Source organism: Muscardinus avellanarius (genome assembly GCF_963383645.1).
Source record: "Muscardinus avellanarius genome assembly, chromosome: 9".
NCBI classification, from domain to species: domain Eukaryota; kingdom Metazoa; phylum Chordata; class Mammalia; order Rodentia; family Gliridae; genus Muscardinus; species Muscardinus avellanarius.
In genome coordinates this window covers 14,932,326-14,944,898 of record NC_137795.1, presented here as the reverse complement: position 1 = coordinate 14,944,898, position 12,573 = coordinate 14,932,326, and the positions used below count along the sequence as shown (strand labels likewise).

At 49.6% G+C, this 12,573-nt stretch overlaps 1 protein-coding gene across 1 annotated transcript in view; it reads left to right on the top strand.

Moving 5' to 3' along the window:
* The window catches only part of DDC (dopa decarboxylase), a gene marked incomplete at both ends in the record, with an annotated part of 54,876 nt that extends 43,197 nt beyond the window's left edge, over positions 1–11,679 (top strand). Inside the window, 4 exons of the mRNA XM_080701831.1 lie at positions 4,032–4,051; positions 4,621–4,719; positions 8,151–8,252; positions 11,482–11,679. Of these exons, the coding sequence (XP_080557957.1) occupies positions 4,032–4,051; positions 4,621–4,719; positions 8,151–8,252; positions 11,482–11,679 (419 nt within the window). The remainder of the gene's footprint in view (positions 1–4,031; positions 4,052–4,620; positions 4,720–8,150; positions 8,253–11,481) is intronic.
* Positions 11,680–12,573: the final 894 nt, after the last annotated feature.

Genomic DNA, 12,573 nt, shown 5'->3' with positions numbered 1-12,573 from the left:
TATCAACCTCTTGCTCTATGTTTGGAAAATTTTCTGCTATTATTTCTTTGAAGAGATTGTTGATCCCTTTGGTTTCACTTTCTTTTCCCTCCTCTATTCCAATGATTCTTAGGTTAGCTCTCTTAAAATGGGCCCATATTTCTTCAATATCAGATTCCTGCTGTCGGATATTTTTTTCTAGATTAGAAACTATGAGTTCATTTTTGGATTGCTCATCTTCTAAGAGCGAGATTCTGTTCTCCATGTGTTCTAATCGGTTGTTTGTGCTTTGAATTGAGGCCTTTACTTCATTAATTGCATCCTTTATCTCTTTTTGGCTCTCTCTGAGTTCTTTTCGAAGCACCTCTATTATTTCTACAGTTATTTTCCTGATTTGATCTTCTAGAAATCTCTGATTTTCTGTTTTATCGGGTTCTGATGTTGTGGGGTTGTGGGCATTAATTGCTCCAGTATTATTCCTCTTTCCCATGATATCCGATGTTTGTGCCTTCTCTGGGTTCTTCCCTTGGGTCACTATGACTTCCCTTAAGGTGTTCTGGATCTCGAGTCAGTAGTATCTCGGACCCCACTACTCCTTTACTGGGTTTTATCACAGAGTCTCCGACCCAGAGAGTCGATAGAGGCTGCTTTAGACTGTGGGGGGTGCCAGGTTGCACGTTCTCCTATGGTGTGATATCACTGCCACCGCCACTCCCCCACTGGGTCAAGTCCCAGGGAGTACAGTACTGGGATTTCTCCTCTGTGGCCCGCAATTTGACTCACTGTTCTTGAGTACGCAGATGTAGCTGTACTGGCCTCGCTGAATTCGCTGCTGCTGCCGCTGGTGGCAATATGGCGCCGCTGCTACGCCCTCGGCTATGGGGCTGGCGTTTTTCTTCTTGATTTTGATTTCTACTCTGAATCCCTGCAGCGTGTGCTGAGCTCGGCCACTGGGAGCTTTAGATGCTCTTTGCACGGAGAAATCCCGCCTAACTGTTCCGCAGTGGCTCACCTCGGCTTGCTGTAGCCGTCCTGTGAATTTGCTGGTGCCTCCGGCAGTATGGCGCTGCTGCCGCGTCTGCCGCGTCCTCGGGCGCGAGGCCGGTGGATCTCCTCTGTGGCTCTGTTCTCAGTCCGCTTTCTCTCTGGAGCCTGGTGATTTTTTGTTTCACTGGTGATGGTGTTTTCTGGCTATGAAAGGCGCTGATTTTGTGGTAATGGAGATTTGTTGTTAGCGGGGCTCTTAAGCCCCGCTTTTCTCGGTCGCCATCTTCCCGGAAGTCTCCAAAAATGTCCCTTTATAAGGCAGCAGAATTCTGTGTGTGTGTGTGTGTAGGGGGGGTACTGGGAATGGAACCCAGGGGCTTTCTACCTCTGAGCTACACCCCCAGCCCTATTTTTATTCTTTATTTTGAAACAGGGTCTCACTGAGTTGCAAAGGGCCTCACTAAGTAGCTGAGGCTGTCCATGACTTTGGGAGTGACTACTTCACTGTGGACCTTTGGGAGTCACTACTCACATTCAGACCACAGTGATGGCTTAGGGTAAGGACAGAGCTATCCCTGTAGCATGGAGATGCTAGAGAAACTCCTCCAGCACCTCCCCACAAAATGTCCCTTTATAAGGCAGCAGAATTCTGTGTGTGTGTGTGTGTGTGTAGGGGGGGGTACTGGGAATGGAACCCAGGGGCTTTCTACCTCTGAGCTACACCCCCAGCCCTATTTTTATTCTTTATTTTGAAACAGGGTCTCACTGAGTTGCAAAGGGCCTCACTAAGTAGCTGAGGCTGTCCATGAACCGTGATCCTCCTGTCTCAGCCTCCCAAATGCTGGGATTACAAGCGTGCCCACCACACCCGGCTAGCAGAATTCTTATAAAACATCAAACAACACATTCCATATGGCTATCCCCCTTGCTTGTAAGCCATGGCCAAACATCAGCGTGTGAGTTAACACAGGTTGGGCTCTAAAAGGGACCAAGGTGAAAATCCAGATTACCCCCAAGAGGTAGCTTCATTCAGAGGTAGAGTCTGATAATTACAAGAATTATCTCGGTGCCACCAAAGTCTCTGGGATGGAAAATTTCCAAATGTCAATAGTACCTACATCTGGGTGCAGCAATTAGTTGTGAATGTTCCCAATTTTCTCTACACTTTCAAAAACAGGGCAATTAGAAATGTTACCTTTAAATGTCAGGCTTCACGCGCGTAATGCAGGCACTCCATCCCCGTGGCAGTCTGCGTGATCTCTCAACGCAGAGCACTGCACCCTGCTGCCCTGGCTCTGCCAGACAGCAAGGAGGCTCAGCTGGTCTGAATTTGGAAAAGAGAAAGAAATCACTGCGAGGTCAGACGCTCCCCTAATCCAACCGCTCAGATGCATGCATTGCTGTTATATTGTGGCATGGCTTTTATGCATTGTTTGGTTTTATTGTTTTATCTATATATCATTTAAAATTTTCAGGCTGCTCATACCACAAATGTCTTAGGAGGTTTTAAAGACTTAATAGTCTCATAAGACAAATGAAGACATATTAAGCACATATGGTGGTATAAGACCGTCATCATAGGGAATTAATGGTTTAGAGGAGTTCACCATTTTCTTTTTTTAGGTTAACAGTAGTTGGCTATAAAAGCTGCAGTGGTAGAATCTTCTCTTTGAAACCTCTAGCTGCACTATCCTATAGCATTTTCTGCAGTGAAGGAAAACCCCTGTAATTCTGTCCATTGTGGTAGAATTAGACGCCCACCCCTGGCAGATGAGGAGGATGTTCTGAACATCCTTCTTAAGTAACACGTTTAATAGCCACGTGTGGCTCGTGGCTTCCATGTCAGATAGTGCAGCCTATAAGCCGAATGAGCGTCATCCCTTCAGTGTCATTCACAAATGGCTCTTTAATGCTCTCTTGGAGTGCCTAGGACACTCCAGGTGTCTTGGTCTCCATGAGTTCCTCTCAGATTCCTTCTGACTACTCCTCTGCTATCATTGTATTTATTTACCAACTCCATTGTGAGCAAGAGACTCCGGGGGTAAAGGACAAAGAGGACAGGAAGAGGGCAAAGCTAGTGGTATCACAGTGGCCTCCTCTCTCGGGAAAGGCTGAGCCCCAAGGTCCTACCTCGCCCCTACTTCTGCCACTTGTATCCTGGTTGAGAAAATCCCTGGTCTTTCCTGGAAGTCAGACGGCCATCAGGGAATGGCTTTTGATTTCTTATAAATATGGCCAAGAACTGGCCGTGCAGAGGGCGGTTGCAGTAGGTGTTTGTCCTGGCTCACTGGTGAAGATCTGCCACAGCCGCGCTGCCGTCGGGATTGCCCAGCAGGTAGGGGAGGCTTCAAGTCAGTGTGCCTCTCCTGCCGACCACTTCAGTGATTAGCCTTCCTCTTCAACCAAGCTGTGCAGCGGGATGGCGCCACATCCTGACATTATCCCCTGATCCTCCCCAAGGCCGCCTGTAGAAACTCGCCTGCAATCCCGCCCCCAGGGTTCTTGTCCTGGTCATCCTGGGATGTACTGATTAAGGCATCAGGGAAGACTCCCGAGCACCGCAGCCATTTTTCATAACCAGCGTAGAGCCACTGAGTCTTGGATGAGGATATTGCCTGGACAGGTCCCCACACAGCACCTCACTCTTTCCAGATTCACCTGCAGTGGGGCTGGACATGCCCATCAGTCCTGTCCCTCTTTGTTCTGATTCATCTAACCACTCTGTGTGAGTGAATAAGTGAGGAATAGTTTACATGATCTACATGTGACTTGCTACGGGGAACGAGACGAAATCTCAGCCTTTCCTGCTAATGCCGCAGCAGAAGGCGGAACTCGTGGCGCTCCATCGATAGCGCCACATTCCCACTGTGTGTCCCCGGCATCCTATTCTCTGGGAAAGCCCCTCGAATCTTTACCTGGAGATGTCCCATGGCCCTCGGGAAGTTTTATGTCTGCCTCAGAGAAAGGAGTTGGTGACAAAAGAAATCTCAGAGGTGCAAGGACTCACGTGTGGTCAACGTCTCTGTCTAATGGTCTCTTTTTCCGCTTTCTTTCTCTTTTCTCAGGGCTTATCACAGACTACAGGGTAAGTAGGAGATTCTTGTCTCTAAACTCTGGGTCTGTTGAAACAGAAAATGTGAATGGAGCCTGGGGGTTTGGGGGTGCTCGTGGCTATAACCGCAGACCCCTTTCACACTCCTGAGCGGTATTCCACTCGGGGGACCCCTAATTGGTCCTAAGTGAACAACCAGGTGTGCTCTGTCAGGACACCACAGGCAGAAACAAGCGAGCGTTCCTGCCCCCTGCCCTGCAGACAGACACCCCGATGGGGCGGTAAGCTTCCTGGAGGCAAGGGAGCCCCTTTTCTGTTAGCTCACCTCTTGCACAGCGTGGGTGTGTACTCAGCAAATATCTGTTGAGTGAAGGCAATAAATACTGCCTCCTTCCAAGTCAAGAGCCCCTCCCAGTCTGCCTGACCTCATCTCCCTCGGGGGACCTTTGCAAAGGAAGCCCCTCCTGTCCCTGTCCCTGGCCCCAGGATGGGGAGGCCACAGGAAAGTTGCGGCCTCCAAGAGAAACAGAACAGCCAGTGGCGTGGGAAGGAAGCCGGGTCTTCCTATTCCTCCCTGATGAAGTCTTTGTACTCTGTTTCAGCACTGGCAAATCCCTCTGGGTCGAAGATTCCGCTCGTTAAAACTGTGGTTTGTCTTTAGGATGTATGGAGTCAAAGGACTGCAGGCTTACATCCGTAAGGTGACTGTCTTCATTCTTTATCTGTGATATTATGGAGGGCTTAGGGGAATTAGAAATGAATTCCCACATCTTAGTAAGCAAAGGCAGTTGCATATCACTTGACAACATGGAGAAGCGCTGAGAAATGCACGCTCCGGTGGTTCTGACACTGCGCCAACACCCCCAAGTGTCTTACACGAATGAAGACGCGGTCCTGTGGGGCCACCAGGGTGTCCGTGGTTCACTGGGGACCAAAACATCTCAGGCAGCCATGGTTGTATGTGCAAGCAGGCTGGAGTTTGGGTTGTTGAGCTGTAGGATGGTCAGGAGCACAATTTTGTGTGTGTGTGTGTGTGTGTGTGTGTGTGTGTGTGTGTGTGGTAGTGGGGGTTGATTTCAGGGGTACTCTACCTCTGAGTTATACCCTCTGCCCTATTTTATTTTTACTTTGAAACAGTGTCTTGTTAGGTTGATGAGAGTCTACTTGTGGAAGCTGTCCTCAAACCTGTGATCATCCTCTCTCAGCCTCCCAAGTGCTGAGATTACAGGTGTGCCCCACGATGCCCAGCTGGTACAATTATGAATCCTTTTAAGATACATCCGTCAGGGTCACAAATGACCAGCTCAAGGAGATGATCAAAGTCAAAGCATTACTTAGATCCTACTTTCGCCATATCTAGCCAACAGTGACGTTCACTGAGCAACGGCAATCGTGAGAATATAATCCGTTTTTTGCCCCCAAATTGCCAAGGTAGCTCTTTTTAGAGTTGGTACAAGATAGATACAAACTAGGCCAGCTTCAATATGCAGTGACCGCGTGGAGTAGGTCCCCGTAGCCTGCTTTAAGGAGCGGGAGCACTCCGGGTCACTGAGACTGTTACGCGCTCGACTCTGAAAACCGCTGGCCTGCAGAGTCTGCTGACTTGGAACTGGCCTTTCCTTCTGACCCTGCCTCCTTTCTCAGCCCTGGTCTGAGGACAGCCTCAGCAGCATAGCGAGGCTCTCAGCAACTGAACCAGACCCCCCTTCTAAACAAAATAAATAAATAAATAAATAAGGCTGCATGCACCCATTTGTGGCTACCCAGGGGACTTTAACAAGACCCCCTTTCTAAACGAGAAAACTTAACAAGACCCCCTTTCTAAACTAACTAAATAAAAATAAAAAGGGCTGCATGGACCCATTTCCAGCTATCCAGGGGACCATCTTCTTGCTGGCCACAGACCCCCAGCTTTGCAGGTAGGAGCATGGCTCTGGTTGCCAGTCCCGGTGATGGCGATTGCACTTTGCTTGAAATCCCTCTGCCGCTGTGCCCAGCCGAGGGCAGGGCTGGCCACTGCAGTCTCCTCCCTGAGACGGGGTTTGCGGGAACACCATTTGCAAGCACGCAAGAGCCCCTCTCAGGTGTCAGGAGCTGCAGGTTGGAACTGTCAGACACTATGAGGATCTATTTGGGAGAAAGATTTTGTGTGTGAATCTGTGAGCAACCTAGCTCCTGTCTTCATTTGAGAAAAGTGTAAGGAGGGTGGAAAGAATGCAGAACGCCGCGTGGCCGAGCTGCCCGCAGTGACGTCATCCCTGAGCTCGGGGAGGCCAGCAGCCGGGTGTGCTGCCCCCTGTTGAGAACACAGCGCAGCGCTTTTGGAAAGGCTCCCAGTCGGCGCTGGGTTCCAAGTCTTTGGCGCCCTCTGGTGGTCTGACCAAGCTCCGCCAGTTTCGACGAGTTGCAGCCGCTTGGTCTTTTCTGTAGAGATTTTCCAGAGCGCCAGTCACAGGATGGCACTTTGAGCACCGCCCCGCCATGGCCCCCAGCTAGACGCTGGTGTTTCGAGGGCGCCGGAGCTTCCAGGCCGTAGAGCTAGTTCTCTGCAGATCGCATATTATTTGAACTGGTTTGGGGCTTCTATGGACACAAATTTAATAAAATGGGTGTATTCAAAAAGAGGAAGGTAGCTCTTGAATGTTGCAAGGCGGCCTGATTGCTATCTTCAGCGCAAAGCCCTGGAAAGACAGCCACACCAAGCAGAGAACTGAATCTCCTGCCTTAGGCGGGAGCACTGCACTCGGAGCTCAGGCAAGGCCCTGGGGAAGGACCCTGGGCATGTCCCCAGCCCTCTCTGGCCTCAGTTTCCCCAGTCTACACAATGGGTGCAGTCTATCAGTCACTCTGCTGTGGGCTGTCAGGAGGATACAGGGCAGATGGATGTGAGCCTGCATTGTTACGGTGGCACAGCAAAACTGTACCGGTGTGAGGTGTACCCACGGGTTCTTGTTCTTAGCTATTTTAGAAAAGAATAGCCCAAAGTCTTCTGCTGTAAGCTTAAGCAATTTTATTATTACAAAGGCAGAAAGATAGGACAGAAACTGAAACACTTACATCAGAGGGATGTAGGAGAGTAACTTGAAAATACACTACTGAAGTTGTTGGATACAGAGCAGTTTTTATAAAGATGCATCATCCTTCATCTTGCCCAGCCAATCATCTTCTGAGCTAGGTGTGAGCCCTCCCATTAACTCCCTGCGGGCCTTTTTTATGATTATGGTGATGTCTTGCTTGGCCCTTAAAAGCCTTCCAGCCTCCATGCAGGTGTAGGCCCAGGTCTTTGTTAACAAAGATTAACAAAGTTGGGCTCCCGTGGTATCTGCCCCCCCTTGACAGAGGCCCATACTCTCCTTCCACAGTCTTGGGGAATTCTAGCCTATGTGCTAGAAGTTATTTATTATGTAAACTTTAAAATACAAAGGCGCTAGGTCCCAACTCTTGTGTACTTGCTAATTACTTTTAGTGAGGGACTCTGTGTTATCAGAGCTGCCTGAGTGCCTGGCAGCAACCAGGCCCTGACTGCATTTTTACATTTGGGGAATTAATACATTTTGAAGCCATTTCCCAATACCGGCACATGTATCTCTTCTAAAATGTCCCAATACTTTTTTTTTTTTTTTTTTTTTGTCCTGGGGGTGGAACCCAGAGGCTTCCTACTGCCAGGCTACACTCCCAGACCTATTTTATATTTTATTTGGAAAGAGCGTCTCACTAAGTTGCTGAGAGCCTCACTAAGTAACTGAGGCTGGCTTTGAACCTGCGCGATCCTCCTGTCTCAGCCTCCCAAGTGTGGGGATTACAAGCATGCGCCACCACGCCCAGCTGTCCCAATATGTCTTTGTAATGCTTATTCTAAATTACTAAGGATGGGAAGGGGTGTGAAATATCACTGTGAACAGAAGAAAATGATACTATTTTTTCCTGAGGCCACTAGGGCTTTCTTTCCAGCAATGAGCGAGTTTCTTCTGAGCCTGCGTGGGAACAGCTGGTGAGCCGAGGTGCACACCCTTACATTGCTAAGAGCATGAAACTAACGCTCAGGCGTGCAGTCTAATAAAGCTTTCTCGGCGGCTGAGCCCTGAACAGAGGTGAGGAGAAACTCCAGCTGCTTTCTCTGTTCTCTCTCCAGCATGTCCAGCTGTCTCACGAGTTTGAGGCTTTGGTGCGCCAGGACCCACGCTTTGAGATCTGCGTTCAAGTCACCCTGGGGCTGGTCTGCTTCCGGCTGAAGGTGTGTTTGTGCTTGTTGCGGTTTGCCATTTATGGCAGGCCCTTGCCACCTCCCCGACCCCTGCACACGTCCTGCCTGGGGACCCCGCTGCTCCAGAGTTCCTTCTTTCCACCCCTGAGACTCTATCCCACCTCTGCGCCGCTGGAATTCCTGCAGGAACAGGACAGCATGGTCCTCGCCGACCCAGGCTCTTCTGCAGCCCCACAGAAGAGCTGGTGCTGGCTAGAAAGCACCTCTCCCCATCCAGGCCCCCCGACTCTGCACCCCCATAGGACCCTGCACAGAGGGTGAGCGAGGCCGGGCTCCTGTTCACTGTGCCGGGGAGCCCGCCCAGGGGCATCCCCGTGAAAGAAAGCCATCTTTGCAGAGAGGCCTGCTCACATTCCTCAGAGGCCCCCTGGTGTGCTGTGCACACCCCCTGCTAATTTGTGATGTGCATAAATGCCAGAGAACGCCTAGCAACTACTCCTGCTGACCATTACTATGGGGAAGGCTTTTAGCACGCTGACAAGTTTGTTGCCACCACATTTTTAAAATTTATGTATGTATTTGCTTATTTATTTTCAGTTTTGGGGGTGAATTTCAGGGCCTCACACATGCTAGTCAATGTTCTATCACTGATTGTTTTCATTTGATTTTTGTTGTGGTTCTTGATACTGGAGATTGAAATCAGAAACATTCTACCTCTGAGCTGCATCTCCGGCCTATTTATTTATTTATCTATCTATCTTGTTTGTTTAGAAACAGGGTCTCATTGAGTTGCTGAGAGTCTCACTATATTTCTGAGGCTGTCCTCAGACAGGTGACCCTCCTGTCTCAGCCTCTCAAGCACTGAGACTACAGGCAGGCACCGCCACGCACATTTTTAAAAATATTTATCTATTTCTATTATTATTTTAGTTATTTTTGGTGCACTATAGTCTCACAGCATAGTGTGGATCATGTTGACAGTGGTATATATTCACACAGTGCCCTTTAGAGGCTCTCTGTGTTTGTCCTGGAACTTGCGTTCCCCCTGGGAGCCCTAAATGGGTGCCTGCGACCCCGCCTGGCTGGCTGGCAGCTTCAGCTCCCCTGCCAAGCCTTCCCACCAGGACCCTGGCTTTACTCAAAGACAGGGAGCCGGAGCAGGAGCTGCGGGTCTGTGTCACAGTCACGGTGTTGTCACTCAAAATGTGGCTCCGCCCTTCCACATACTGTCCCTGTCCTGATGCTCCAGCTTTGAGGTTAGAATGAGATCGGTCTTGGGAAAGTCTGGAGGCAGCAGCCCTCTGTGGACAGGCGCCTGGAGGCCTCTGCAGAGCCTGGAGTGCTGAGGTGTGGGATGATGTGCAGAGAACACAGAGGGCGGAGGCTCGGTGGCTGTGCTGGGGAGCAGGAGCCAGCGTGTCCGCGTCCAGAGCCCTGTCTAGACCCCGAGTGCCGGACCCATCAACCTCTGGACTGCGTGGCGTGCAGACCACTCTGCTCCTGGGAGTTGTGTTGTTTTTATTGCTAGTGTTTTGCAGCACCTCTGTATTTTCATTTTTAATGATTTTATGGAGATGTAATTCACTTTGTCCGTTTCAGTCGTGTGTGTGAGTGATTTTTAAGTATATCCACCAGGGCTGTGCAGCCATCGCCACAATCTAATTTAAGAGGAGATTTATCCCCATCAAAGAAAGCCTCACCTATGAGTGGCCCACTCCCCGCCTCCCAGGTTAGGCTGCTCATCTGCTTTCTGTTTAATAGAGGCTTGTCTGCTCTGGATGTTCAGATCAATCTGCTAAACGCTGCCTTTTGTGGCCGGCTTCTTTGCGTTCCATAATGCTATCAAGGTCCAGACTCATTCCATTTACATAAATTGCAGATGGTTGGACCCAGGCCTGAGTTCCTGTCCCTGTTTATGCACATTGTTGCAGGAAACCCAGGCCAGTTTTCAGTTCACAAGCCTGTTCTTTTGTGAAACGTCACTGCTTGCATCCTGGGAGTCGGGTTCTTCTTTGTGGGAAGCAAGAATTTTCGGAATAATTTTTCTGCCTCTGAAACTTCCATGTTGTTGGTATTTTCTCTTCATGCTAGTCCTCTTCAGTTTGTGTTTCAAGTTATCTACACATTTTATGGCTTCGGTGTATATCGAGGCTCTTTGCCTACCTAAAGCGTGTGAAGGCGGGGCATGGTGGCGCACGCTTGTAATCCCGGCTTTCGGGAGGCTGAGACAGGACGATGGTGGTTCGCAGACAGCCTCAGTTACTTTTGTGTGGTACTAGAGATGGAACCCATGGACATTCTACCTCCAGGCTACACCCCAGCCCTGTTTTTTATTCTTTATTTTGATACAGGGTCTCACTGAGTTGCAAAGAACCTCACTAAGTAGCTGAGGCTGGCGTTGAACTCAGATCGTCCTGTCTCAGCCTCCTCAATGCTGGGATTACATAGTGCATGCCACCACGCCCGGCTTCAGTCTCACCTACTTCCTGAGGCCCTTTGCAACTCAATGAGACCCTGTTTCAAAATAAAGAATAATAAAAAGAGTAAGGCTGGGGGTATAGCTCAGGTATAGAATGCCTGGGTTCCATTCCCAATACTACAAAAAAAAAAAAAAAGCAAATAAACAGTTTCAAAAGAAGATTTGGAGCCCTGCCTGGTGGCGCACACTTGTAATCCCAGTACTTGGGAGCCTGAGACAGGAGGATCAGGGTTCAAGGACAGCCTCAGCTACTTAGTGAGGCCCTTCGCAACTCAGTGAGTTTCAAAAATAAAGAATAAAAAACAGGGCTGGCGGTGTAGTTCAGAGGTAAGATGCCCCTGGGTTCCATCCCCAGTACTGCAAAAAAAGAGGTGGCTCAGTGTGGTGGCGCACGCTTGTAATCCCAGTACTTGGGAGGCTGAGACAGAAGGATCGCACAGATTTGAAGCCAGCCTCAGCTACTTAGGCTCTCAGCAACTTAGTGAGACCCTGTTTCCAAATAGAATATAAAATAGGTCTGGGAGTGTAGTCCGGAGGTAGAGGGCCACTGGTTCTATTCCCAGCACACCACACACACACACACACACACACACACACACACACGTGGTCTTTTAGCCTGTGCCCGTCCCTATTTCGTTGACTTTCAACACCACACACAAAAGGTGGTGGTAGAGGTGTTCCTATCGCGAGCTGTGCCGACTCACAGGACTCAGCTGTGCGGATCGGTTGACTATTTTGAGGCCTCAGAGATGTGGACAGTTTGTCTCTGTGAACCCCCAGGGCTCCAACCAGCTGAATGAAGCGCTTCTGCAGAGAATAAACGACGCCAAAAGAATCCACTTGGTCCCGTGTCACCTCCGAGACCAGTTTGTGCTGCGTTTCGCCATCTGCTCCCGCAGGGTGGAGTCTTCCCACGTGCGGCTGGCCTGGGAGCACATCTCCAGACTGGCGGGCGAGGTGCTCAGGGCGGAGAAGTGAGCACATGGCCCTGCAGGTAAGCTCCTGGCCAGCCGGGAAACGGGCGGGAGGGTCCAGCTCATGTCCAGTGGAGACAAGCGCTGTAAAGATGCTTGTAAGCTTGGAATCACTCTCTGCACACACATAGATTTTGATTTATTTTTGTGTTTGATGCGCCAATTGAAGCCTTTATTAGCTGGCCAGTGGCAGTATCCTCAGTCTAGAAATCTGACTAGAGGGACACCCGGATTGGAGATTTTTACTCCTCTTCCTCTTCCTCCTCTTCTCCTCCTCCTCCTCCTCCTCCTCCTCCTCCTCCTCCTCCTCCTCCTACTCCTCCTTCACCTCCTCCTTCTTCTTCTTTTTTGCAGTACTGGGGATGGAACCCAGAGGCATTCTACCTCCGAGCTACATCTCCAGCCCTATTTTTATTCTTTGAGTCAGGGTCTCTCTGAGTTGCAAAGGTCTCACCAAGTAGCTGAGGCTGGCAGTGAACCCAGATCCTCCCACCTCAGCCTCCCGAATGCTGGGATTACAAGCGTGTACCATCATGCCTGGCTTATCCTTTGTTTTGAAACAGTCTCACTAAGTTAAAAAGCCTCACTAAGACTGGCCTTGAACTTGCAATCCTCCTGTCATCCTCCCAAGTACTGGGATTAAGGTGTGGGCCGCCCTGTCTGGCTTTAGATTATCTTAAGAGTGTCATTCAACTGGGGATGCCTATCTTTTTGTATTTCTGTCATTTTTTTAAATTTTGTCCCCTTTAGGGGAGGGGTGGCAGACTAATCTCTGTGAACTTAACTTCTGCTTCTCTTTATCTTTCTTTCTCTTGGTTTCTCCATTTTTATAACCCAGGGGCAAATGCATAACCCAGGTATATTGGATAAATAATTAATTAATTTGTGGTAATGGGGA